Source organism: Mus musculus, chromosome 16 (genome assembly GCF_000001635.26).
Source record: "Mus musculus strain C57BL/6J chromosome 16, GRCm38.p6 C57BL/6J".
Lineage (NCBI taxonomy): Eukaryota > Metazoa > Chordata > Mammalia > Rodentia > Muridae > Mus > Mus musculus.
In genome coordinates this window covers 31,946,779-31,974,770 of record NC_000082.6, presented here as the reverse complement: position 1 = coordinate 31,974,770, position 27,992 = coordinate 31,946,779, and the positions used below count along the sequence as shown (strand labels likewise).

The 27,992-nt window shown below is 44.7% G+C and overlaps 3 protein-coding genes and 1 pseudogene across 7 annotated transcripts in view; 3 read left to right on the top strand and 1 right to left on the bottom strand.

Moving 5' to 3' along the window:
- Positions 1-15,101, top strand: part of Senp5 (SUMO/sentrin specific peptidase 5) — a 43,618-nt gene extending 28,517 nt beyond the window's left edge. For 2 of the 5 annotated variants that reach the window (NM_001357087.1, NM_177103.4), the window contains exons 7-10: positions 5,834-5,971; positions 8,943-9,026; positions 10,451-10,501; positions 11,234-15,101. In NM_001357087.1, the coding sequence (NP_001344016.1) occupies positions 5,834-5,971; positions 8,943-9,026; positions 10,451-10,501; positions 11,234-11,344 (384 nt within the window). In that variant the 3' untranslated portion in view covers positions 11,345-15,101. The remainder of the gene's footprint in view (positions 1-5,833; positions 5,972-8,942; positions 9,027-10,450; positions 10,502-11,233) is intronic. The other 3 variants (XR_003951796.1, XM_006522240.4, XM_006522242.4) reach the window with 3 other exon arrangements.
- On the top strand, positions 3,909-5,469 carry Gm15696 (annotated as a pseudogene).
- Positions 15,102-16,298: 1,197 nt separating the features above from the next.
- Positions 16,299-26,225, bottom strand: Ncbp2 (nuclear cap binding protein subunit 2). Its single transcript, NM_026554.4, has 4 exons — positions 26,044-26,225; positions 20,465-20,646; positions 18,342-18,480; positions 16,299-17,832 (listed from the first exon to the last, which is right to left on the bottom strand). The coding sequence occupies exons 1-4, from the start codon at positions 26,119-26,121 to the stop codon at positions 17,761-17,763; spliced, it is 471 nt and encodes a 156-aa protein (NP_080830.1). The 5' UTR covers positions 26,122-26,225; the 3' UTR covers positions 16,299-17,760.
- Positions 26,226-26,265: 40 nt separating this feature from the next.
- Positions 26,266-27,721, top strand: 0610012G03Rik (RIKEN cDNA 0610012G03 gene). Its single transcript, NM_134107.1, has one exon. It carries the CDS (start codon positions 26,323-26,325, stop codon positions 26,608-26,610), a length of 288 nt encoding a protein of 95 aa, NP_598868.1. The 5' UTR covers positions 26,266-26,322; the 3' UTR covers positions 26,611-27,721.
- The last annotated feature ends 271 nt before the right edge of the window (positions 27,722-27,992 follow it).

Here is a 27,992-nt window from a genome sequence, read left to right as displayed (position 1 = left end):
CTCCCTCCCTATGTCCCCCCCCCCCATGTTCCTCATGTGCACTGTGATATTCTCTCTATAATTACCCTTTCACTTATTTTCTTTTCTCTTCTCCCAAAAACCTAGGATCTTTGTAGCCCAGGCTTGTAAGGTGCACTAGGAACCTGGGTGTGCAGCCTCTTGGTCTGTAATCCTAGCATGCAGAAGGCTAAGGTGTAAGGGTGTCATAAATTCAATGCCAGCAAGGATTTCTGGATCATGTCTCAAAAAACAAAAACAAAAAAAACAAAAAAAAAAAAAACAAGACCAGGAAGGAGCTCGTTGTTCTGTTTTTAGATCTAACCATTGTGGAATTCCAGAAATGTGAAATCTAGTCGGCTTTTAGAGTACATTTAGTTTTTAAACTTTTTTTTTTTAATTTATTTATTTTATATATGTGAGTATACTGTCGCTGTGAGCCACCATGTGGTTGCTGGGAATTGAACTCGGGACCTCTGGAAGAGCAGTCAGTGCTCTTAACCACTGAGCCATCTCTCCAGTCTAGTTTTTAAACATTTAATAAATTCCCTTACCTTTGGTGTGTGTGTGTATATACACATATGTAGAGACCTGTTTTGGGTATTGTTCTTCTAGGGAGCCATCTACATTGCTTTTTGGTTTGTTTGTTTGTTTGTTTGTTTTTGAGGCAGGGTTTATATATAGCCTTGGGTGTCCTGGAACTCAGTATGTAGAGGCCCACTTGCTTCTACCTCTCAGTGCTGGGATAAAAAGCATGCTTGCTCCTGGCCCACGTTGTGTTTTGAAACATGGTCTCTTACTGCCCTAGATCTTGACATGTAGGCTGGGCTGTTTGGCCAGCATGCGCTAGGGATAGGCCTATTTCAGTCTCTCCTGGGCTGGGATTATAGGTATGTCTTACACACCCAGCTTTTAAATTCTAGCCTGGGGATCAGTCTGAGAGCAAACATTTTACCCACTGAGCCATTCCCTAGCTGAGGTATGTTAAGCACTTCTAGGTGGTGGTAGATGAGGAAGAGAAACTTTGCTCTGTCTCATGTCACAGTCAATAAAAGCTAATGAGAGAGTGCTTCATGGAGTTTGCTTGTGGAACAGAAGGAAGTGGGATGCCATCGGCTTTGGTTGGTTTGATTTTTAGATATGTATGTCCCTGGCTGTCCTGGAACTGGCTCTGTAGACCAGGCTGGCCTCAAACTCGAGAGATCTGCCTGCCTCTGCCTCTGCCCCTCTCTGCCCCTCTGCCTTCTCACTATGTAGGCATCTCTAGGGTCACTATGTAGGCGTGATTGCTTAGAAACCATTAGCCACTGGTGACCCACTAACTTTATTCATTCTCTCTTCCCTAATTCACTGAAGTAGAAGGTTGGAATTGAGAATCCTTACTGTTTGGCCACAGGTGGTTTCCTTGGCAACCAGGTGTCATTGTTGTCACTCCCCCCAACCCCCTTCATTCAGGCTTTCCCCAAAATTACCTCATTAACTTAAGTCCAGTGCATTTAGTTCTTTTTCATTTTTGCTGCTTCTCTGATTTCCCCACCCCCCACCCAATCCCAATACTTTCTCTCTCTCTCTCTCTCTCTCTCTCTCTCTCTCTCTCTCTCTCTCTCTCCCCTTTCTTCTTCTCTTCCCCCTTGCCATTCTTTACTTTCTTTCTTACTATATAGCCCAGGCTGGCCTCTAACAATCTTTCTGTTTCAGCTTTCTGAGTGTCTGGATTACAGATGTGTTACATTATATTTGGCTGCATTTTTTACTTTCCCATAAATGGGATAGGAATCTTTTAAAGAGCTCTAGGTGGCATCTAGTTTACAGTTTACATCCGGTCTTTGCTGTAGGAACCGTGAGGAACCAGACTTGATGGGGGTGAAACAGGCATGGCGGTGCTTGTTGGGTCGGGAATGACAGCAGGCCAGATGCAAGATGTGGACAAGTGTGACGTGGGGGTGAAATGCACACACTCTCGTGGTGTCCTCTGAGTGGCTGAAGGAGAGCAAGTATGAAAGATGACCTCAGATGCATGAGTTTTGACTCGATGAGCTATGGTGGCTACAGTAGAAATAGATTGGACAGTTCACTATTTAGGATTTGGTAGAACTAAAAGTACAGATGCGGGGCTCTGGGGTACAGCTCAGTAGCAAAGCACATCCGACTCCTTGGGAGGCTCTGGGTTCTGTCCCAACCCCACATTCATATACTCATGTATAGATTGCATAGCACATATATGTGGATGCTATTTCAGCTGGAAATTTTACCTGGCTCTGGAAGATAGGGGTGAGCAAATGTTATAAACACAATGAATGGTTTTCTTTGTGTAAAAAGTATATGTTCATGGGAAGTAGTTGAAAAATACATATTACTTTGTTAAATGAAAATAAATTATTCTTTGGATTCTCAAATTAGGAACTAAAAAAAATTGTAGCCATATGTTAAATGCTAAGAAACTAACAAAATCATATGAAAATGGGTGCTTGATAATAAACTGACAATTAACTGAAGTTCTGTGCAAACCAAACCAAAATAAAGCTGGTGTCATGATATGTGCCTTCCATCCTAGTACTCCCAACTGAGAGGCATGTGACTCTCTTAGAGTTCAAGGCTAGCCTGGTCTACATAGTGCCCTCTCTGACACTCTCAGACAGCTGCATTCACATGCCAGTACACAGACGTGCTTGTATACACAACACCGTCAGACACACACTAATAAAAATAAATGTATACAATGACATCTCTCATTGACTAACCTTGTAGACAACATGTAAGCTCATGAAACCTAACGCATCCAGTGCGATTGCATCAATACACAATAGAGCAGCATACCGTAAAAAGGGAGATGGCTCAGCTGGTAGGGTGGTTATTTTCAACTCTGACGCTTCAACCTGAAGTCAGTCCTTGGACCCCTCCTTGTTGAAGGAAAGAGCCAGCTCACAAGATGTCCTCTGGAGCTGGGCGTGGTGGCACTTGTGAGGCAGAGGCAGGCGGATTTCTGAGTTCGAGGCCAGCCTGGTCTACAAAGTGAGTTCCAGGACAGCCAGGGCTACACAGAGAGACCCTGTCTCGAAAAACCAAAAAAGAAAAAACAAACAAAAAGAAAACAAAACAAGATGTCCTTTGACAACACATCCTATGACATGCATTGTCCATACACATAAAAATACAAATTTTAACGAGTAAAAAAAGTCAGGTGTGGCAGAGCACATATTTAATCCCAGCACTGGGGAGGCGGAGGCAGGCGGAGTATGTGATGAGTTACAAGACAGCCAGGACTACATAGAGAGACCCTGTTCCAAAAATCAAAACAAAACAAAACAAAACAAAAAGGGGGGAAAATTTTTTTAAAGACGGAATCTATGTTTCGCTTCTGGTTCCCCTTTACTTCCCATATAGATTGACAGTCTATATGTACCCAAGCTAGCCTTGAACTTGTCACCCAACCCAGCTGTATTTATTTACTTTTTTGTACCTAAGGGACATTTATAAGAACTGCTTTTTAAGTTTTAGAATTGTATTTCTCTATGTGTGGTAGCTGGTCTATGTGCAGGTGCCTGCATGCTACAGCACACACAGGAAGGTCCTAGGACAACTTTGTGGACTAGGTTCTCTTCTCCCACTTCAAGGTGGGTTCCCAGGGATCCGAACTGGTCTTCAGGCACAGCAAGCAGCTTGACCCACTGCACTATCTTGATGGCCCCCACAACTTTTACTTTGAGATAGGATCGTGAGGAGTTAAAAATACCAAAGGATAACAAAGCAATAGGTACTCCACAAACACTTGTAAAAAATGAGTTTGTTGGGCCTCATAGCACATCCGTGTGATCCCAGCATTTAGGAGGTGTTCAAGGTCATCCTGTGATAGAGGGAGAGTTCAAGGAAAAGTGGACTGCAGGAGACCCCATCTAAAAGGACAGGAATAAAAAGCTTGGCACAGCTCTTCCACAGGAGGCCCACACGCCTCCGTCTGTGCCGCCGCCGTGTCTCTAGTGATCCCTGAGAAGTTCCAGCACATTTTGCGAGTACTCAACACCGACATCGATGGGCGGTGGAAAACAGCCTTCACCATCACTGCCATTAAGGTCGTGGGGCGGAGCTATGCTCATGTGGTGTTGAGGAAAGCAGACATCGACCTCACCAAGAGGACTGGAGAACGCACGGAGGATGAGGTGGAGCGTGTGATCACCATCATGCAGAACCCGCGACAGTACAGGATTCCAGACTGGTTCCTGAACAGACAGAAGGATGGGAAGGATGGGAAGTACAGCCAGGCTCTGGCCAGCGGACCAGACAACAAGCTGCGTGAGGACCTGGAGCGGCTGAAGAAAACGAGCCCATAGAGGGCTGAGCCACTTTGGGGACCTTCGTGTCAACACACCAAGACCACTGGCCGCAGGGGCCGTACTGTGGGTGTATCTAAGAAGGAATGAGTCTCTGGGCCTTTGCTGTTAATAGTTTATACACCTATGGGGGAAAAAAAGAAAAGAAAAAGCTTGGCACGGTATCTATAGTGAAAGAACCGTGCATTCAAGGGCTGTCTGTTTAACTCCGCATGATTACATTAATTAATTAATTACATCAATTTAGTGTGTGCGTGCGCGCGTGCGTGCGTGCCTACATGCCGTGGTACAGGTGTGGAGTTCAGGAACTTTGAACTGTGGGAGTCAGTTCTCCCTTACAGTGCCGGTTCTGCATTGAGCTCCGATCCCAGCTCGGTGGTGGCGCCTTTACCTGTCGACCATCTCACCACCCGTTCGTAGGAATTAGAAGCGGAATAGCAGTTTTTCTAGATTTGAGAAGACATGTTTTAGGATAAAAAGGGCATGCTAGGATTTTAAGGATATATTTGACCTAAAGGGCATATATTATTATCAAGAACATTTTCTCCATTTTCACATCAGAGACACAGAGAAGTGATGAGAATAGCCAGGACTGTCTGGTAAAGGTACTAAAGCATGTTTGTATGAGTCTTCAACCCCCTCCTCGGTTTTTGAGACAGGTTTCTCTGTATAGCCTTGGTTGTCCTGGAACTCACTCTATAGACAGAACTGGACTCAGACTCAACAGAGACCCACTCGCCTCTGCCTCCTGAATGCTGGGATTAAAGGCAGGCGCCATCCTATGCCAGTTTTGTGTTTTCTTTTTTTTTTAGAACTGTATAAGGAAACATGTTTCCTACATGCTACACTAGGGAGTCAGGGGATAAGAGGGCAAACAAAACTGACAAACAGAATTGCATGAGATTGCATGTTTTATTAAGACAGTTTTTTTTTAAAGATTTATTTATTTTATGTATGTGAATACACTGTAGCTGTACAGATGGTTGTGAGCCTTCATGTGGTTGTTGGGAATTGAATTTTTAGGACCTCTGCTTGCTCTGGTCAGCCTCATTCACTCAGGTCAACTCTACTCACTCTGGCCCAAAGACTTATTTATTATTATACATAAGTACACTGTAGCTGTCTTCAGACAGGCCAGAAGAGGGCATCCGATTTCATTACGGGTGGTTGTGAGCCACCATGTGGTTGTTGGGATTTGAACTCAGAATCTTTGGAAGAGCAGTCGGTGCTCTTACCCGATGAGCCATCTCTGGCCTCAAACTCAGAAATCCGCCTGCCTCTACCTCCCAAGTGCTGGGATTAAAGGAGTGGCCACCACGCCCGGCTGAGAAACCCTTTCTTGAAAGACCAAAACCAAACACACAAAAAGAGGTGAGACATAGGTTCAAGTTCTGCTTCACCTCTTGCCCATTTTATGATTTTAGCAGGTCAAACAAAGGTCAATAGGTGAACATCACCGTCGTTGGTTCTGTAGTGACAGCTCTATTTCTTTTCCTTCCCTTAACCAGGTGGACTTGTTTAAAAAGAGTCTTCTGTTGATTCCCATCCACCTGGAGGTCCACTGGTCTCTCATTACTGTGACACTCTCCAGCCGGATTATTTCATTTTATGATTCCCAAGGCATTCATTTTAAATTCTGTGTAGAGGTAAGTTAATATTCTGCCTGTCTTATTTTTTATCTGTGATGGACAATGATATACCATAGCTCTAGACAGCAGTAGACGTCCGCGGCTGCTTTGAGGATGACCAGAGGACGTGCTCAGGGCAGGGTGACTGAGCTTCATGCTCTGAGGCCCCCTTTAGAGAGGTGTGTGCGCCCTATTGGGGGTCAGCATTTTTTAAGGAAATGCAAAAACCACATTTTTTTTCCTTTCCTTAAAAAGTGCTTGGGCTGGAGAGATGGCTCAGTGGTTAAGAGCACTGGCTGCTCTTCCAAAGGTCATGAGTTCAATTCCCAGCAACCACATGGTGGCTCACAACCATCTGTCATGGGATCTGATGTCCTCTTCTGTTGTGTTAGCAACAGGATGCTCATATACATTAAATAAATCTTAAAAATTTTTTAAACAAGTGCTTGACTATGGATAGAAATTGTTTTTTCTTTATCTCTTTTAGAGCTAATGTTACTTCAAATCTTCTAAATAACTATTATGCTAACACAAAATATTAGAGTTCAGGTAAAGACATGCTCTTACATGCTCATCCATCCCAGGCTGCTGGCCATGCACCCCAGACTGGCCAGACACCCTTGAACTTGGTGTTCTTGCCTCTGCTTCCCAAACGCTGGGATCTCAGCCATACACCCTCACACCCTGTAGAGCTCAGCTACTATCAACAAGCGTGTCACACGATGGGAAGCACAGTCAGCATGGCTGGGTTTCCTGCATAATGAAGACCCAGTTAGAACAGTATGCCTGATGTCAAGCGGTGGTGGCGCACCCCCTTTGTTCCAGCACTCAGGAGGCAGAAGCAGGCAGCTCTCTGAGTTTGAGACCAGCCTGGTCTACAGAGTGAGCTCCAGGACAGCCTGGCTACACAGAGAAACCCTGTCTCACAAAACAAAACAAAATCAAACAAACAAACAACAAAAAAGGAAGAATTTATTTATTACTGGAGCCCATCATCCAAGGGTACTGTAGTAAGGTGTGTGCAAAGCCTTAGGGTGAAGACTTTAAAGTTTTAATTATTTGGAAGAAATCTGAATAGCTAGAGAATCAAGCAGACTCAATGTTAAGAAGAGTTCAATTTTCACCAAACTGAAATAACAATTTTTTTTTTTTTTTTTGGTTTTTCGAAACAGGGTCTCTCTGTATAGCTCTGGCTGTCCTGGAACTCACTTTGTAGACCAGCCTGTCCTTGAACTCAGAAATCCGCCTGCCTCTGCCTCCCGAGTGCTGGGATTAAAAGCGTGCACCACCACTGCCCGGCTAAATAACAATTTTTATCTCATCAGTTTGCCAAGATTTTGTTTTTATTCTATTGATTGAAGGTCTGTATAGCCCGTACTGGCATCAAACATATACTCATACTGCCTTCAGCCTCCTGGAACTGTGGTTTACAATGCCATGCTTGGTGTTGAGACCAAGTCTAATATAGCCCAGGCTAGCCATCAGTTTGCTATGTAACCAAGGATATCTTTGAACTCCTGGTCTTCTCGCCCTTACCACCTAAGTGCTGAGAGGTTAGGTGTGTGTCACCACACCCACTTTACTTGGTGCTGGGGTTAGAGCCAGGGCTTTGTGCACGCAAGGCAAGCACTTTACCCACCAAGCTGCATCCCCAGCCCACTAACGGGAGTTTGAGAGGCCCAGTGAGCTTTTCCTAGAATTCACACTGCAGAACTCATGAGCATGGACTTGAATTGTAATACTGAAGGTAGACTCATCTGTTAGATGTCAAGGCATGTGATGAAAAGTTTATAAGATTATATTTATATTAGGGACATAGACTGATTGAAACATCCACCATAAAGTATCCAGAGAACTCAAGTGTGTGTGTGTGTGTGTGTGTGTGTGTGTGTGTGTGTGTGTGTATGGGGGGGGGGGGAGAGCGCGAGCAAGCAAATTTAGTATATGGTAAGGTTTAGAAAAGACAAACTTTTCAGTTATGACATTGGGAAAATTAGCTGTTACTTGGAAAAGTTATAGAAGCTTGCATTATACTACTTATAAGAACAGATAGAAAACATTAACATGCTGGCCTTGATGGTACATGCCTCTAATCCCAGCAGTCAGGAGGCAGATACAGGGGGATCTATGAATTCCACTCAGTGAGGACTACAAAGTGAGACCCTATCTCAAAAGAGAAAAGAAAATTTTTTTAAAAAGCACAAAAAAACCATGAAATCCTGGTTAAGTTTTGGTGTTTTGTTCATTCATAGAGTAAGGAAGGCTTTCTTACACTGAAAAAGAAAAAAAGGAACAGCTTGATAAATTTAAATGTATTGCCGGGCAGTGGTGGCGCACACCTTTAATCCCAGCACTTGGGAAGCAGAGGCAGGTGGATTTGAGGGCAAATTGGTCTACAGAGTGAGTTTCAGGACAGCCAGGAATACACAGAGAAACCCTGTCTCAAAAAGAAAAAAATTTAAATGTATTACAAAATCTGTGTTATTGTCACATTTGGAGTTGTAGCCCAGTGGTATAGTCCAGGCTTGCCATACACAGATGGCCCATGGTTCAATCATCAGCACCACTAAATAAACAAACAAACAAATAAATCTTACCTACATCATAAAGTTAGCAGAGAAGTGGTAGAGTTGGAAAAATGTTTATGATATTAACTGAGAATCTATGGCTGAGTAAGGGTGGGAAAGGGCCTGAGAAATGGACAGAGAGCTGAGACGTTCCTTACTTAACTTGAGTTATTAATGATTTCTGCCATGCTCGCCTGTCTTTACACATCCCATCCCAGGTTTCGGGTGTAGGCAGGTGACTGGTAAGGTGTCTAGCCTTGAGGGACACTGGACAGCTGTGAGGGGGAAGTAAAGTCCGGCTGGAAGCTCCCATAGGACGTCACCCGCTTGCACAGACCTCCTAACTGGTGGTGGGCAGGGTCCATATGTCACCAACGAATAGAGCCTGCACAGCATGTGTGTTGTGATTTCTTTTTAACCAGAATATAAGAAAGTATTTGCTGACTGAAGCCAGAGAAAAAAATAGACCTGAATTTCTTCAGGGTTGGCAGACTGCTGTTACAAAGGTAAGCATTCAGTACAAATGAAACTTCAGTGTGTGCACGGGAGGCAGTGCCAAGTGTGCGTGCCTGCTGGGAAACTTTGAAGACAGGATGAGGGGTCCTCCGGGGCCTCTGGGTAACTCCGAATGAACCTGTTTAGTACTTCCTCACCTCCTGGGGGTGCAGTTTCCTAGCACTTGCTGATAGCAGGTGCTGCTGCATGTAACTTGGTAGCGTTAATAATTGTTGGTGTTCTATGGAGAACAGAGTTTTGGTGGAGGGGTGGCACCTTACCTTGTAGTTTTAATTTCCACATGATCCATGTAGACTCAGACATGTGCTGATTGTCTATTGTGCCCACAAGATGGGGGTCCTACCAGGAATATAGGTAGGATCCACTGTGTTGTTTGACCATAGACAATAAAGTAGCTCTCCATGGAGCAGAGGGAGGGCCCAGTCATGCGGCGTCCCTCCAGTTGTTCTCTTTCCTTGTAACAGTCTCATTTGACCTTTTCAGCCTGTGTCAGGCAGTTCCTGAGGGATAAGCTGCGTCTTTATTTCATAGAAAGCAAAACTGGACCTTGGGGCTATTGCCAGAGGCTGGTCCTTGAACTCAAGTCTGCTCCATTATTGACCCAGTGGTCTAGGCAGGGTCTTGAAGCAAATGTTAAAACCCAAGGCCAGAAGATCAATATTAGTTCACCTTTGCACTAAGCCAAATATTACCCTTTAAAATTGGGCCTTGGTGTTATGTTTCTAGTAACCTACATACCAGTTTACATCAGGAAGGAGCTTGTCAGGTTTCATTGATCGGCCGATTTATCCTCTAGCACACTTGGGTGTTCTGCATCCCCCAGGTCTTCCATGATTCTGCCTAGATACAGTAACCAGTTCTTTTATAAACAGATTTCTTTGCCTTTATGAGTTACTTCAAAGAATAAAACAAAATTGTTTAATCTGAGGTGAGATGTTAAGGCTTTCAAGAACTTTATGAGGTAATTTTTTTATTGCTGTGACAAAATACTTAACAATGAAGGGAGGAAGGTCTTGTGGCTCAGAGTCTGAACCATCTCTCCTGGTGGGGACGCTTGGCAGCAGGGGCTGCTGCTCACACTTATCTGAAGCCAGTGGGATGGGGGGGGGGGCATTGGTGTCCAAGCTTTCTGGTCCACAGGGCCACTTGTTTCCATTGTCAGCTCAAGTAATTAGATTGTAAGAGATTCTATAATTTGGTTTTCCCATTTCCCACATTTAAATTGTGGTTCCCACTTGAAAGATCTTTTCATGTGGCCATAGGCTTGTTAAGGTATTTAAATACTGGAGGTATAGACAAGCTGTCTGGGACAGAAGAGTTTCTCATCTCTTGGTCATTTACCTATGGAAACAGTTTTCTTATGTGAAGAGAGGTACTTGATTTATTTTAATGGTCATCTTATTTTTCTCTTTAGTGTATTCCACAACAGAAAAATGACAGTGACTGTGGAGTCTTTGTGCTCCAGGTAAATACTACTTTTTACAGTGTGTGAGTTGGTTGTTTTATTTCAAGAAAAGAAATGATAGGTAGTCCTATTGTGTATACAGTACTAAGGAATACAGCACTTTCTCTTTGTTGTTGGGATACACTGGTTTCTGTATTTGCAGATGTCATTAGGAAGAACTGTCTTTCAGGGACGAGAATGGACAGGGGGTCTTATCCATATCTTACGGGAGGTTATTCTAAGTGTAACAGAAAAGTGCATGTGTTTATGGGGAAATAATTTTACACATGAACTCAGAGATTTACAAAGACCTTGGAAGGTAACCCCATTCTACACCTCACACCTCGTGAATATTACTTTCCCTGTGAAGTCTCTAAGTGCAGGCTAGCAAGTCGCCCTTGGGGAGAGTGGAAGGATGCTTAGCTATTCACTTGCCTGGAAAGCTACTTCGTATTTGGAAGTCAGTGCTGTAAAACAGTTGTGCACACCTCTAATCCCAGGAAGGGACAGCAGATCTCTGTGAATTCGAGGCCAGCCTGGTCTACAAAGCAAGATCCAGTACAGCTAGGGCCGTTACACAGAAAAACCCTGTCTCAGAAACAACAGCATGATTTTACAAGACCCATAAATGTTATTGTACAGCTTTAGACTAATGTTAGTGTGTGTGACTAAAAGGCAGCGGGGAAGGTGGGGCTGTGCGTGCCTCTCAGGTGTCTCTGGAACAGAGTTTGGTTTTTTTTTCTTTTTCTGCAGTACTGCAAGTGCCTCGCCCTAGAGCAGCCTTTCCAGTTTTCTCAAGAAGACATGCCTCGTGTGCGGAAGAGGATCTATAAGGAGCTGTGTGAGTGCCGGCTCCTGGACTGAGACTCACTCAGCAGGGACTCCAGAAGGCGCCATGATGGAGCAGATGGCTTGTTACTTGAATCTCCAAACACTTACTGAATCTTTACAGATATTTCAGATTGGTGGTATTGGGCCACTTATTGTTACCTCAGATTTATTTTTGCCCTTCATTCTCTTGCTATTATGTACTTTTTTTTAATGTTCAATTTAGTTTCATTTTTAACTTTATGGATTCCATATGTCCCTCCCATATTTAATATTTATTATCCAAACGCATGCATATAGACAGAGCATGCAGTAAAGAGTATTAAAAAAAAAAAGCCTAGTAGATTTGGTGCAGCTTTTGAAACATAGTTAGATGTGAACTGAATACAGGTTTAAAAGTTAACCCCAGAACCTAAAAATGCAAGATGTTTTTGATACAGCATAGCTCAGAGTAGATGTTCCCTATGGCATAAAGGGCAGCTAGGAGTGCTGTGGAAAGCCAGTCACATTCACTTACACCAGCAGTCCCGTTTGCTGATGTCCCTCAGCTGAGTCTCCAGCATGAGACACGTTCCTTCTGAAGGCGAGGGGGAGGGGCTGGTGTGCTTAGGGGTATGGAGCTTGCTGGCACAGGGCTGATCTGAGAAGAGTTAAGGTAGGAGGAAAAACGGGCAGCGTCCTTGGGTGCCAGTTACCTGATTTTTAAAAAGGCAGGGGGAGGGGTTATTTTGTTTTGTTTTGTTTTGTTTTGAGACAAAGTCTCACTATGTAGCCCAAGCTGTCCTGGAGCTCACAGTAGCTAGGCTGGCCTCAAACTCAAGCTAAACCTGTCTCTGTCTCCCCAGTGCTGGTAATATAGGTACATACCAACATACTCTACAATAAAATTCCCATTTTGGTTTTATGAATTATAATATGTAGGCTAAATCTCATAAAGGCTTTTCCTGAGACATTTAATTTTCTTGGATTTTTTTTTCTGGGTTTGACTTGTGAAAAAAAAAACTTAGCATCCATCAAATTCATAGTTAATGAGAATTTGGCATTTCATGGAAGTAATTTGCTAGTTACCGCTTCTCTGTGTTGCTGCCTATGTACTCCAAGGCATTTAAGATTTACTAAAAATGTTCCTATTTCAAGACATATAAAAAACAAACCCTCAAAAGTAGAAGACTGGGTATGGTCTTTTGCAGATGGGGGTGGGGGGGGGAGGCAGCACTGAGGTCTCTGGGAGAGCAGTGGCGAGGGATGGTCTCTAGTCTTCTCTGGTACCTCAGCATCCCCAAAGGCTCTTTTGGCTTCCACAGGAACAATCTGAGTCCTGTACTTACTGAACAGGCTGTAATAGTCCTGTTCTCTGGATTAGGATGAAAGTGGTAGAGCTTGCATATTTAATCTGGCCTTTTGTGACATGTTTGAAAAGAATATAAGATGCATATTAAGCCAAACCAGTTTTTTTCTCTCCCAGAATTGGAGGGAAGCATTAAGAAACTTGTGTAGAAAACTACCAAGTACACGAGAGAGAATAACTGCCTAGCTAGGCATGAGATGTTTGAAAAACAAAAAAGGCAAAATGGCTGAGTAGGGCCTACTGCCTCGGTTAGGGCTGAGCCACCTAGGTTCCCACGCAGGAGTCTCCGCAGCAGCAGACACAGGCACAGGGTGGCACTCTTCTCTCCTCAGTTAGCCAGACTGAGTCCGTAGTGTAAAGCCGGGTCAGCAGTCCTTGCGCTGACCGAGGTGGAGGCACTTTCTGTTGCTGCAGCTGGAGGTTGTATCGACCCTGGGGAAGATGTCTTCATTGCTTCTGTGGTACTGGGGATGGAACGCAGGGCCCATTTCTATGTTAGGCGAGTGCTCTACCACTGAGGTACAACCTTAGCCCTCTTTATAAAACATTTTTACATTTTGAGACCTGGTCTTATGATGTTGCCGTAGGCTGGCCTTGAATTTGCTCAGTGGCTGAGCCTGATCTTCTGTTTAATACTCCTGTCACCCAAGTAACTAGGATTACTGGCCAGGCTGCTTGAAGATCTTTTAGGGAAGGGGTTTGGGGAACAGGGTCTCGTGTGTCAGACTAGCCTCAAAGGTGCTAGGATTATAGGTCTCTGTCACCATGCCCAGCTAAGGATGTAGTCTTAAGACTTTCAGACATAATTATACCAGCATGAGCTTCTTCAAAATTTATGTGCAAGATGTTACTATGGGATTTTGTTGGTGTGCCTATACTGAAATAGCCAGTAGTAAGATGACTGACTCAAAGGTCTTAAGGAAGTATTTCACTTCCCCAGTAAGAGACTTCATGCAGAAGTTACAGTTGTGTTCCTTTGAGATTCTTATTGAAAAAGGGTCTTTGTTTAGCCCAGGCTGGCCTCATACTTGCAGTCCTCCTGCCTCAGCCTCCCTGATGTGTAGATTACATGGGTGCGTCATTATGTCCAATGCCTGGGAGAATAATCATAACGCCCACCTCTGCAGTCTGAGAAGCCGTCCTGTCAGCTGTGAGGGATGCAGGAATGAACACTCAGCTATCCAGGTCCAGTTACTCTTTCCTTTCTAGTATGCTAGGACACCTTCAGGTGGACTCTTCAGCTTGCTTTAGCCTACATGCTGGGTGTCTTCAGTATGTTCTACACCTGTTTCCTGTTTCTGCCATTAGTGAGATCTGGTTTCAGCACACAGTTGTTCTTTCTCTTCTTTATTGTTTTTGTTTGTTTGTTTGTTTGTTTGTTTTTCAAGACAGGGTTTCTCTGTAGCCCTGGCTGTCCTGGAACTCACTCTGCAGACCAGGCTGGCCTCAAACTCAGAAATCCACCTGCCTCTGTCTCCCGAGTGCTGGGATTAAAGGCGTGCACCACCAGGCCTGTCGTTCTTTTTCTTCTTGTAATTACATGTAAACCTCTGTTTAGCACAATCTTTTGATGTTTGCAGTAATGCTTTACTGTCACTGGCTTGGCACTGAATTTTGATACCCATAAAGTACTGGCAGACTTTATGTCACTGGGATGAATGTAAGCCTTGCACAAACTTAGAGCTATTCATATATGATGAGCCTTTAGCAAGCTGCCCGGTCCTCATGGGCAAACTTACCCGGCTGTAGTTGCTTTTTTCCAGTAGTAGTTCCTTTTGTTAAACCTCTAGCAATCAATAAAGATTTAATTCATCTTTTAGTTTTCTTAAGAATTATGGAGACTTAACTTTCAGTTGGCCTCTCAAGGAAGAGAAAAGAAGTTGCTGCCAATAACTTCACAGCACACTTTTGGCTTTGCACTGTATTCTGTTTACCATTGAATATGAATAAATGGTCATCGTGAGCTTATGGTTGGAATATACCAGTGCAGAGCTAACTAGGGACACAGCCAGTACTTGTCTAGTGTGACTTGTCCCTTTCCTCTGCAGTTGGGGCTCACTGCTTCTTCCCTGCCTTAGGAGCCATTGGGGGTCTGAGTGGGTCAGAGACAGTGAGTGAATAATGTCAATGAAATACACTGATGTATCTGCTGTGCTTCATTATGTTAAGAGACCAAGGTAATCAACAATTATAAAGTACATCATTTTGCTATGTGCTAGGTAGGCTCTGCCTCCTGGCCAGTAGATGTCTAAGATCTGGGGAATAGCATCCAAGAAATGCTATTGTATTTGGGGATTACAAAAGCAGACCTAGACAAGTTGTTCACTTGAATGATACCTGTTGGTCAGATTTTATTAAAAGATTATGATCATGTAAAATTAGTCAGTACTCAGCCCTTCTAGCAAAATATTTTTTTGAAAAATAAACTAAATACCTTTATAAACATGTGTTCTGTTGTGTTTAATAATGTGTATTGTGTTGTGGATAGTGCATTTCTTAGTGTCATTCCAGTGGTGACAAGGCTCACTGTGTAGCCCTACCTAGCCCCACCCACAGAGCAGCCCTGCAGCAACAGCTCTTTCTTGGGCCTGCTTTACCTTATCCTCTACACAGCTCTTGCCATGTGCAGCTACTGAGTATGGAAAATGTGCTTAACGTGACGAAAATCTCAAGCTTCATTTTACTTTTTATTGCCAGATGGTAACACACACCTTTAATCATTCGTGTATTTGTTTTGTCTTTTGTTCTGGTGGCCTTGGAGCCTTAGACCCTCCTGCCTCTGCCTCCCATTGACCCCTAGTAGGACCAAAAGTGTGCACCACCAATGCTTACTTATTAGTGTTCTGCATGTAAGTGTACCATGGTGCATGCAGTACTCAGAGAGGGCTAGAGTCACAGACAGTTGTAGCTACCACTTGAGTGCTGGGAAGTGAACCCAGTCCTCTGCAGGCAGCAAGTACCAAGACATTGCTCCAGCCCCAACTTTATTTTTTTAAGTAGCCATTTGTGGTGTCTGGCCACAATATTGATTGGCAGAGCTCTAGACCAAGTCTCAAAATTTCTACTTCAGTTTACAATAATATATAGGAAGCTATTAATCTCAGAGATGCTAGGATGGCTATTCTTACTCTTCATCCACATGCCTACATGTCTCTGTTGGCTCTTTTTTGTTTTTCTGTAGTTTTTTGTTGTTGCTGTTCTTTGGAATAGAGATGGGTTGTACCTTTTGTAGGTTCTTGCTGTGTAACCTTGGCAACCTACCATCTTTTCCCCTCGGCTTAGTGTTAGGATTACTGGCATGTGTCACCACACCCAACTTGGCCTGTATCTCTGAGATCTCACTTTCTTTGATTGAAGTGAGTATAGTTCAGATAATCTCTCTGACATAGGAAAGAAGGGTATAATCAAAAAAGACTGTCAAAATTAGCATCCTCGAGCCCAGGAAACATCCTCTTATGCAGCCCTGTTTCCCTCCTGTTTCATCATCTACAGTTATGTCTTCTGGAAAACTGGCCTCTTTTTGCCTTACGCGTCCAGTGGTTGCTTAGTGTGTCTTGTTTTCGCAAGGTGCCCACACTTCCTCTCTCAGGGGAGGGCCACCAAAACATGTCCCACTTTATAGGCGAGGAAATAGACACAGAAGAAGCTGGTCTAACTTTATTGAAACTTGTTACAGAAGATAAAATTCCCACTGTCTTGAATCATAGATGATTGAAATCTGACTTATATTTTACTACAAAAGAATGTATGGTAAACAGTTCAAGCTACAGTATAAAAAGCTTTATTTTAAACTTAAGTGTCTCTTCACTGAGTGTTTGCAAATGGGCTTCCTAAGCATTAACAGTTGTTATGGCTCCAAGAAAACTGCACTTAATACAGCGACAAGGATGCTGTGACCCAACCATGAGAAACTAGCGAGACTCCGATGCTTTAGTGACAAACACGAAAGATTTATTCTGGTATCAAAAGTTACTCATATATAATAATACAAAGAAAGTGAAAAAATCTTTAGATTTTTGTACAGACTGACCTCTTATTAATACATGGACCTCAGTAAGTACAATTTCAGGGGGAAAAAAAGCCTAAAATATGTGTAACCAGAGGCTCCTAGAGTAGGTTTTCTCTCCCAATTTTCAGACTCTTTTATTGTTGAACCCCAAGGATTAAAGGCAAAACACTCACATAATAAGTCCTTAACTGCTGTGCCTGGCACCTTCCCCTGCCCCTTTAAGTTCCGATTGTGAGGCAGATTCACAAGGCCCCGGGCTGGCCTTTACCTTTTGATCATCTTGCTTCAGCCTCCCAAGCAGCTGGGTGAAGCCCTTTTCTAAAGCCCACTCTACTCTAAGGTCCTTTTGAAAATGGGAAGAAATAGTTTAATGGTTCCAACCTCAGCTTCCTTGCTCAACTGCAGGCAACATTTGAGTTTTCATTCCGTTCCCTACTGACAGTGTCCTCCCTACTTAGGATATCGGAGGCTCTCTGTGTAACAAGGTCTTTGTTTTTGTTTTGTTTTGATTTAAATTTTCAGTGAAACCTTTGCATTTTTTGGGAAACGTGTCTTGTGAACACTCACGTCCTGAGAGTATCCTGATGCATAAAGCATAGAAGCAGGTGGCATCCCCAGGACCATTTAAGGCTGGATTGGTGCCAACTCTACTGGACTAGAAAAGGCGAATCCAGTTGGGAAACACCTGTTCCTCAGAGCAGAGTTACACAGGCTACAGCAAAACCCCACTGGTAAATAGGAAAACGTAAAACGTACAAGAAAATCACCTCAGTCCCCATGAAGATTACCTGCCTACTTATAAAAGCCAGTCCTGATGTTTGTCCAGTCTCCCTAAAAGTCTGGTATCCAGCTGACAGTTTAATCAGCACAGATTGTGTCTGTTGCCTGGGTAGAGCTTTTTGACCTAATAATAGAAAATCATCCTAATAAGACTAGAGTTAAAGGCGTTCTTTGGATTCTGTCTTTTAATATTTCAGAGGAAAACCAGAGGTGGCTTCCAGTACAGCAGAGACACTGATGAGACCTTGGGTAACGTTCTCCAGCATCACCACTGTGTTGATGTACCGTGACCTGTGTACTTGGGGCTCACCCCACTCACTGTTTTTGTGCCAGTTTCCCATAGCCGCCTCTTCCAGCATCGTAGTCCTCCCGATACTCGTCCCGAACCTTAATTGAGAACAAAGAAACAGCACTGTGGGATGCTGATGCCACAGATCTGCCTCTGCACTCACGCCAGACACAGCTAGCCAGTTTCAGGTGGCCACAAACCACTAGAGCATAAAAATTAGAGTAAAATTCATTTGAGTGCATTTTGCTTTTGTTCTAGGCATTGTTGCAGGGGGGAGGCCCCTACCATGAGTTTAGTAACAACTACTTAATGAAATGTACAGGATTATTTCCAACTCTCAGATTTCCTTATCGCTGGCCTGGTGTGCACCCATCTGTAATTTCATTATTTAGGAGGCAGAGGCAAGAGGATTTGATCTCAAGTTTGATGTCAGTTTGGCTACCTGGCAAGATCTTATCTCAGGAAGCCCCCAGACCCCAACCCCAAACCTTATCAACACTAACAAGCACAAGTTCCTTACAAAAGAATAACCACAAACTGACGAAAAGACCTGTATTGTAACTGGAATCCCAGGCAGAGATTCAGTTCAGGTACCCTTGTAGCATACCTGACCCCCAGACCGTCCACGTCCATACTGCCTGCCCTCCTTAAAGCCTGCATCCCAGTCTGTCCGTATGATCCGGTCATCCAGACGAGTTCCGTTTATGTACCGCATTGCGTTCTCCGCATCTGCTCTTGAATAGTATCTTGGAGTGTAAGTGTTAAGGAACACTAACAAACATTTTGGAAGAAACACACCCACAGGATGCATGAATAAAAGTAAATAAAAGTGGAAAATCTAACCTAACCAGATTATTTACATAGAGATTCATTTTGTAGAAGAAGTCAGTTCAAAGTTGGTCTAACACGACTTCTGGGCAGTAAAGGACAGGTAAAGCACAGGTAAATAACATTGTCCAGGCCTGAGGCAGTCATGATTTCCTAGATACTCTGCTAATAATCATTTGGCCCATGTTTTGCTATTTTGTTGTTTTGTTTTGGTTTGTTTTTCCCGAGACAGGGTTTTTCTGTGTAGCCCTGGCTGTCCTGGAGCTCACTCTGTAGACCAGGCTGGCCTCGAACTCTGAGAACCACCTGCCTCTGCCTCCCAAGTGCTGGGATTAAAGGTGTGTGCCACCACTGCCCCCACTCCATGTTTTGATTTTTGCAAACAGAAAATATGGTTAATATAAGATCACAAACTTCTTATGCAAGAACAATGATAAAGTTGAACACAGTGGTTCATGTCTATAATCCTAGCACTCAAGAGGCTGAAGCAGGAGGATTGCTGTGAGTTTGAGGCCAGCCTGGACTACATACCAATCTGTATTTTGTTTCAAAACAAAACAATAGTAAACCCAAAAGGGGCTGGAGAGATGGCTTAGTTAAGAGCAACTGCTTTTCTGAGGACCTGGGCTCTTGCACAAGGTGCACAGACATACCTGCAAAGAACTCACACAAAAACATAATTAAAAATTAAAGAAAAAAAAAAAAAAGAAAAAGAAAAAAAGAAAAAAAAAGCTGGGCGTGGTGGCGCACGCCTTTGATCCCAGCACTCGGGAGGCAGAGGCAGGTGGATTTCTGAGTTCAAGGCCAGCCTGGTCTACAGAGTGAGTTCCAGGACAGCCAGGGCTACACAGAAAAACCCTGTCTTGAAAAACCAAAAAAAAAAAAAAAAAAAAAAAAAAAAAAAAAATTAAGAACCACTAAAAGATAAAAACGGAAACATTTGGTACCACACACAGTGTCTGACACAGACAATGCCTTGTAAGCAGCAGGCACTTGGTGACTTTCTGCTGTATGAATGCTTAACAGAGCAGCATCAATGAGCAAAAGGAAGGTTACTTTTGTTTACTGATCATGAATGCTGACCTGTGACTTGCAAGGAAAATGGAAACACTCTGGTTCTTACAGGGCTCTTTATTGTTCTCCTAGTGTCCCCTGTGCGCTCACTCTTCCATGCTACTGCTCTTAGGATTCAAAACTCTGGAAATCTGGTTGATCCTTTATGTCAAGGGGAGGAATGAAGGAAGTGTTTTTGAGTCCAGACACCAAAGTTGTGGTGGTGTTTGTATCCTAGGCTGCCTAGAGGGCTGAGCCCAGGAGTTTAGACCTAGTCTGAGCAACGTGAGAGTCCAACCCCCACCCCCCCCTTTTTTGGCGACAGAGTCTCTCCTTCATAATTCTCAATTCATAGAAGGTCTATCAGAAATTCTGGACCAGAGGCTGAAGGTGATGCTCCAGTGTTTACTGTCAAGGGCAGCCAGATGTCTCATCAATGCACAGTCCCATCAGCTGTGGCCTGCGATCCCTACTTACTCAGGTCGTTTTCTCGCTATGCAGCTCTGGTTATTCTGGAACTTACTGTGTAGATCAGGCTGAGCTCAAACCCACAGAGATCCACCTGCCCCTTAAGCGGTAGGATTAAAGGGATTAAAGGCACAGGACTCATAGGAAGGAGTGAGATTGTAACAAGTTAATACCTTAACAAAACAAGTGGGGGTGTAGTGGCATACACTTTACACCTTCAGTCCTAACACCAGGAGGCAGGGACAGGTAGGTGGCTAGAGTTCAGGCTAGCCAGGGCCATGCAGTGAGACCCTGTCTCAAAACAAAAAGGCAGGTACTCGGGGCCCTTGAGTTCTGCCCTGGCTCAACAGCTACATTAGATTAGACACCTGAGAAGGATACTCCACAAAACAGAACCCACATGCTGTTTTCTTCATTTTATCCAGACCCATGATGATCTTCTTTATATCACCACTTTTGCTGAAGAGTTCATAAATCTGTTCTTCAGTTGTATAAAAGGAAAGATTTCCAACATACAACGTACAGCTTTTCTTCAGTAACTTTTCTTGTTCTTCATTGTCGCCCTGGAAATTCAAATAGAGACGAAGATAAACACTGCAGCTAAGGGCTGGAGATAGAGAATTCTTAGCCACTAAGGCATTAGCTGTGCAAGCCTGACAAGCTTGATCCCAGGAATCCTTCGAGAAGCTGGGTGTGATAGCATACACCCTTAATCCCAGTACTCCTACAGGAGGCGGGGTGGAGAGACAGAAGACTCTCCTAGAAGGCTGAATGCCAGCCTAGCATGGAGTACACAGTGCAGACACCCGAGTAAATCCTCAGGTTAAAAGAACCAGTTTCTGAAGTTTCCTATGCCCTCTTAACAAGCATTACATGAGCAATGAACAAATCTGAAAACTAACAATGTACAGCCCTGCTTAAAGTTGTATTCCTAAGTCTAATTAAGGGAGTCATTCTGATTAGGAAATTAACATCTCTCATCATCCTGATTCCTGACATAGTCTTCTGGGCCACAGAGGTTGGGGTAGGGGGAGGTGGAAGTGGGGGTGGATGGAGAGATGGCTAAAGGCTGACTATTCTGGAGGACACTGGTTCAATTCCCATTACCCACATGGCAGCTTTTAACTCTCAGTAACTCCAGTCCTAGGGGATACAATGCCTTCTCCTTGCTTCTGTGGTTGGTCACCAGACATGCACATGGTATAAAGCCATACACGCAAGCAAATGTTCATATGCATAAAATAAAAACATATTTCTTGCCAGGCGTGGTGGCGCATGCCTTTAATCCCAGCACTCGGGAGGCAGAGGCAGGCAGATTTCTGAGTTCGAGGCCAGCCTGGTCTACAAAGTGAGTGCCAGGACAGCCAGGGCTACACAGAGAAACCCTGTCTCAAAAAAACAAAAACAAACAAACAAAAACATATTTCTTAAAAGTGTGGATTTTTGTTTGTTTTGGGTGGTGTTGGAGATTGAACTAGGATGTAACTGTTAGGTAAGAACTCTACCATCAGCCGGGCATGGTGGCGCACACCTTTAATCCCAGCACTCGGGAGGCAGAGGCAGGTGGATTTCTGAGTTTGAGGCCAGCCTGGTCTACAAACTGAGTTCCAGGTCAGCCAGAGCAGAGATACACAGAGAAACCCTGTCTCAAAAAAAAAAAAAAAAAAAAAAAAGAACTCTACCATCCTGGAAGTATTCTAATTCTAAAATATATAAGGTTCAGAATACTTTTAATTGAGAGGTAAAGCATGTAACTCCTACTATAGGGGAGTGGCATACGGTTCTCTTTACAGTCCGTGCCCTCAGCATTGGACCCTTCTCTAATGGCCCAAGTTAAAATTCTACACCTTTGACGGAACATAGCAGAAAGGCCCCTTCCCATATATAGCACAAAGTAACCCTTGTAAGTCTATTCATAGCACAGCCTATTCACAGCACAAACTGCTGGGTGGTTTGCATGCTTATGTTTTTGCTTCATGTAAGAGAGAGGTTAGTGATTTCTACGAGGACTGTGTAGCTCTGGCTGGTCTAAAATGCAGAGACTCACCTGCCTCAAGGGTTCTGAGTGCTGGGGTTAGAGGTGTGCATTTAAGTGGAGCCGGGCGTGGTGGCGCACGCCTTTGATCCCAGCACTCAGGAGGCAGAGGCAGGCGGATTTCTGAGTTCGAGGCCAGCCTGGTCTACAAAGTGAGTTCCAGGACAGCCAGGGCTATACTGAGAAACCTTGTCTCGAAAAAAACAAAACAAACAAAAAAAGAGTTTAAGTGGGCTTCAACTAACACACCTGACAATCCTCAGGGAGAAGATGGTTCATTGTAGCCTAGACGTGGTATCTGATAGTGGTGATGGGAAACAAACTCAAGGTAGCATGCAAAATAACCAGCCCTAGGCCCCCGATTTTTCCTTTAGGGTCTTAGATTGTAGCCTAGATTGGTCTTGACCTTTGAACATCCTGCTTCAGCCTCCTGATGTTGTAATTACACACATGAACCACCACACTCACTTAGTATGGTATCTTAGACGTCTTTACAAAAATGGTGGTGGCTTTTAGTATTTCTACCAGAAAAGACATAGATGTACATACAGATGTGATTAAACAGACCTGCCAACTGATCATACACGTTTACCCTAGTGTGAGGGCACAGACATTAACCAGCTGGTGGAATCCAGCCTAGAGAGTAGCTGAGAGGACTCACATTCAGGGCATTCATGCAGTCTCCTAGGTTTCATTTAGTATTCCTTAGGTAATGCTGGTCCAGGTCCCTTTATTCTGAGGATATGAGTGCACTGATCACCTCTGAATGCTCTGTAGCACAGACTCACGACAGCAGGCTTTGGTGAGCGCATTTAGTAGTAGATTAGAAAAACATGAAACACCGAAGGGAAACTTAAGAGCCTGGCGTGTTTCACCACAGCTTGTCCCAGTTGGAGCCTGTCTTCCAGGTTTAGAAACTTCTTTCAGGCTACTCTGGAACTGGAGTTCTCTTTTAAGATCTTATTTAATGTGTGTTTTGCCTGTATGTATGTACATGCAAGAAGGAGTTGAAATTGGAGTTATAGATGGTTGTGAGCCACCAGGTGGGTGCTGGGAACCAAACCTTGGTTCTTTGCAAGAGCAGCAAGTGCTCTTAACCTCTGAGCCATTCCAAGATGGAGTGCAAAGTGAAAGAAGCAAGAAACAAAGAGTATGAAGGGTCAGATTTAATGCATGTCTTTATGTTTGTGTGTGGGTATGTACATGTGAATCCAGATGCCTTCAGAGACTACAACAGGGTATTGTCTCCCCTGGAGATGGACTTAGAAGCAGTTCTAAGCCACAAGGTGTAGATACTGGGAACCAAACTTGGGTCCTTTCAAGAGTAGCATGTGGACTTAACCACTGAACCATATCCCCAGCTCTGTGGTTTTATTTTTTAAGTTAGTTCATTTCTCTTTGTGTGTGTGTGGGGGGGGGGGGGGGCGGTGCACACCAGAATGTAGTAAGCCCTTGGTGGCCAGAGGTATCAGGATCCTTGAAACTGGTTGTAAGATACCCAATTCGCTAGGAACTGAACGGGGGTCCTCTGGTAGAGTAGTACTTGAGCCATCTCTCCAGCCTCTGATTTTTGAGACAGGATTTCATGTAGCTTTGGTTGCACTGAACCTGCTATGTTAACCAAGGGTGACATCGAACTTCTGATCCTCCTACCTCTACCTTCCAAGTACTGGGGTTACAGGCGTTCGCCACCACTCTGGGTTTATGTACAGCTCAAGATCCACCCAAGGGTTTCACACATGCAAGGCAAGCATTCTACCTACTGAGCTATGTCTACTCAGCCCAACTGTTCTGTTCTGGGTTTTGGGTTTTTTGTTTTTGTTTTGAGACAGGACCACATAGTCCAAGCTGCTTTCAAATTCCTGATAGTCTTACTACCATCTCCCTCAAATGCCTTGATAACAGGCATGGGCCATCACACCCATCTCCCAAGTTACAGTTTTTTTGGTTTGAGTTTAGTATTTTATGTGTATGGGTGTTTTGCCCGCACCCTGCATGTCTGTGCACCATGTGCCAGCCCAGTGCTTTCGGAAACCAGAATAGGGTATCAAATCTCCTGGCACTGGAGTTATAGATGTTTCGAGACATCATCTGGGTGCTGGGAATTGGCTCCAAGTCCTGCAGAACAGCCTGTGCTAACTTCTGAGCCAGCTCTCTAGCGCTCCAAGTTACAGTTTTAAAAACCAAGAACATGCAGCTATACACAAGAAAATAGTATTTCTGTCTGCCCCTGGGGAAGCTCAAAGGACTGCAGATCTGAGAGTTTTATTTCATTCTAAGGAATGTTATGAGGTAGGCCCTGATATATCATTCCCATTTTACACATGAGGAAAAACAATTGAGTCTCCTAGGATGAAACACTATATAGTAGCTTCAGCCAGAATTCAAACTCAGTATCGAGCTAAGCATGGTGGTGCACTGTTGCGGCCGTCTAGATTCCTCTCTTACAGCTTGAGTAGCCATATCAGTCGAACCGTTCATGTTGCGAGCTGCTGGTGGCCGCAACAGTGCACTCCTTTAATCCCAGCAGAAGCAGGTGGACCTCTGGTCAGTTCAAAGCCAGCCTGTTTTACATGGTGAGTTCCAGGTCAGCCAAGGCAATATAGTAAAACCTTGTCTCAAACAACAACAACATTATAATAAAATAAAAATTTTAAAAACCTCTGGTCTTATTCCCACTGCCACACTGTCTTAAGACTGTTACAGGACTGAACAGGTGAAGTCTATGGACCAACAGACACTGTGTTAAAAACAAACAAAAACAAGGTTTTAGAACTTTAGAGGAAACATCTGCTTTTTACCTGTGCAGGCTGATCTCAACCTTACGATATTTCTACTAGGACTACAGATGTCCAGCACCACACTTGGCTATCAGGTGCAGTTTGTACTGCAACTCTGTAAAACGCAGAGTCGATAACTTCACTGTAACTTAATTTCACACTTAACAATGCACTGACACACTGCATTTAGAATACACTAGAAAATGCACATGACACAAACTATTACTATCTGAAGAGAATTACGGGCTTTCTATGTATATGAGTACATTGTAGCTGTCGTCAGACACACCAGAAGAGGGCATCAGGTCCCATTACAGATGGTTGTGAGCCACCATGTGGTTGCTGGGAACTGAACTCGGGACCTCTGGAAAAGCAGACAGTGCTCTTAACCACTGAGTCATCTCTCCAGCCCCGAGTTACAGGCTTTTGACAGCAAATGAATGACTCCTCCCCTAGTTTTAATCTTTCAGTGTGCTTTAAATTCAAACTGGTTAGTTTTGATGTGGACCTGTTCAAAGCAATGAGAACTGTAGACGTGAAACTCTTAGCAGACACACAGCAAACATTTTAAAATTAGGCTAAATTTCTTTTTGTTTCTGTTTGTTTGTTTTTCGAGACAGAGCTTCTCTTCAGCCACTGGCTGTACTAGATTTTGTCATCCAAACAATCTTAAGGCGACTCGTGTGACTTGTCCCGATGCCCGTCAGACAGCCACAAACGGGAACCCAACTCTAAGTCTCCCACTTACTGCCAACTTTTTGTAGGGCTGTCTTACAGCAGAAAGGAACGAAGTACCAAAGGGCAGTGTTTAGCTTACTAAAAACAAAACCCGCTCTAGTGTCTGGTCAGTCGCCACAGGGATCCCTCCTCATTACAGTCCCTTTCCCAAGCAAGACAAGCCCATCAAACAGGGGCCACCGCCACATCTCCCCGGGTGCTGCAAGGACCTGTGAAATAAAGTGTTAGATGCCCTGGGAGATAAAGTGGCTTCGGTGACATTCATGCCCCGCTCGGAACCCCTTCGCATTTTGGGCCCCAGGAGATCAGGAGGGAAGACATAGTAAGACAAGTGTAAACCGTTTCTCCGTTTCTTAGAGCCCAAAGGCTCCCCATCTCGTGGCCCGGTCCGGCCTGGCCCGCCTCACCCGAAAGTGCTGGTCCCGGTACTCGCTGAGTTCCACGTAGGAGTCGCTGCGCAGCGCCTTCAGTAAGCCACCCGACATGATGCAGAAACACCAAACCCGACACGGCCACGGCCGGGAGAACCAAGCGGCGGGCGGCGGAAACGGAAATGCGGGCGGCGTGCTCCAGAACCACGGGGCGAGCCGTGTCGTCATCATACAGCGCCGGCTAGTCCGTCGTCGGGCGTGGCCGTCCGGAAGGCGAAGGCAGCGAGCGTCGGGTTCCGTGGCGCGGGGAGAGCCATGGTCTTCCGGCGGCTGCTGGCGGCCCTGCTGCACAACCCGCAGCTGGTGGAGCGGCTGTCCGAGTCGCGGCCCATCCGGCGGGCGGCGCAGCTCACAGCCTTCGCGCTGCTACAGCTACAGCTGCGCGGCCACGATGCAGCCCGCCGCCTGCGCGCCCTCGCGGATCAGCCGCCCGGTGCCCTGCGTCGCCGCGTCGTGAGGTTCAAGGACACTTTCACCGAGGAACTCCGCCGTGGCGTCCGGGACCGTCCAGGGCAGCAGAAGGGTCCGGGCGCCAAAGCGTAAGCACGGACTGGACCCTCCCGGGCCGAGGTCACGTACCCGTCCCTTCAGTGATCTACACCGACCTCAGCAGTCACGAGTCATCTCCAGGACGCTACGCTGCTTCGAATCCTAACTCGGATTGTCCTACAGATGCCTAAAGTCAAATGGACATGTGCCCGGTAGTCCTGCAGACGTAAAGACCTCGAGGCCCACCAGTGATAGAGAATCTAGACCATAACAGCACGACTGAGAGTCATGGACAATCAGAAAGCAAGCCTGCCGTCTGCAAGCAGGACTGAAGCTGAATTCCTGCTGCTGCATCTGCACTGGTGCAGGAGAATACCAGGGGAGCTTGTAAATGGAACGACAACCCCGAGGTTGCCAAAATCCTTCATTAAATGTGTAAGCTGATTAATAGTCTGAATGTGGTATTTCTCAGACAAGGAGGAATGCGGGGGACTCTAAGATCTTGTTAATGATAGTTAACGCGTTAAGCGTCTGTGTTGGTATTTGCTTTCGAGATCTGTGTGGCTTGTGACTTAAAATCCCATTCTGTGAAGAAATGGAGGCCACTTTCCAAGTAGCCCAAAGCCTTGCAGAGTGTAGAGAGCCCAGGGACTATTGGTCACTCCCTCCACTTTACAGCTCAGGAACTGCCCTATCTCTCACCACTAAGCATTAAGGCCGCTGATCCCATAGCACATGACGTTTCTCTTCTTCCCCATTTTGAAGTTCGGTTTGGGGTATTCACTATGGTCAGCTAACTGAACTGTGATTAGTAATTGTACTGGCTTGTTGTGTGTGTCAACTTGACACAGCTGGAGTTATCACACAGAAATGAGCCTCCCTTGAGGAAATGCCTCCATGAGATCCAGCTGTAAGACATTTTCTCAATAGGTGGTGATCAAAGGGGGAAGGGCCCATTGTGGGTGGTGCCATCCCGGGGCTCATAGTCTTGAGTTCTATAAGAAAGCAAGCTGAACAAGGCAGGGCAAGCAAGCCAGTAAGTAACACCCCTCCATGGACTCTGCATCAGCTCCTGCTTCCTGTCCTACTTGAGTCCCAGTCCTGACTTCCTTTGGTGATGAACAGCAGTGTGGAAGTGTAAGCTGAATAAACCCTTTCCTCTCCAGCTTGCTTCTTGGTCATGATGTTTGTGCAGGAATAGAAACCCTGACTAAGACAGACATACATGCATGTATCCTGCCTTGTCATTTTGAGACTCCTAGCCCAGTTTCTGGGCTATTGTATTTAGGCTAGTCAGTTAATCTTAGTATCTACAAGACTTGAAGCTATTGGAAAGGTTTTAGACTGGGTTCCAGATTCTGAGCAGTCTGTTCTCAGTTTCCACTGGGGCAGGCTGAGAGAGCCTCCAGCAGTGCTGAAAAGGTTTCTTTTTGGAA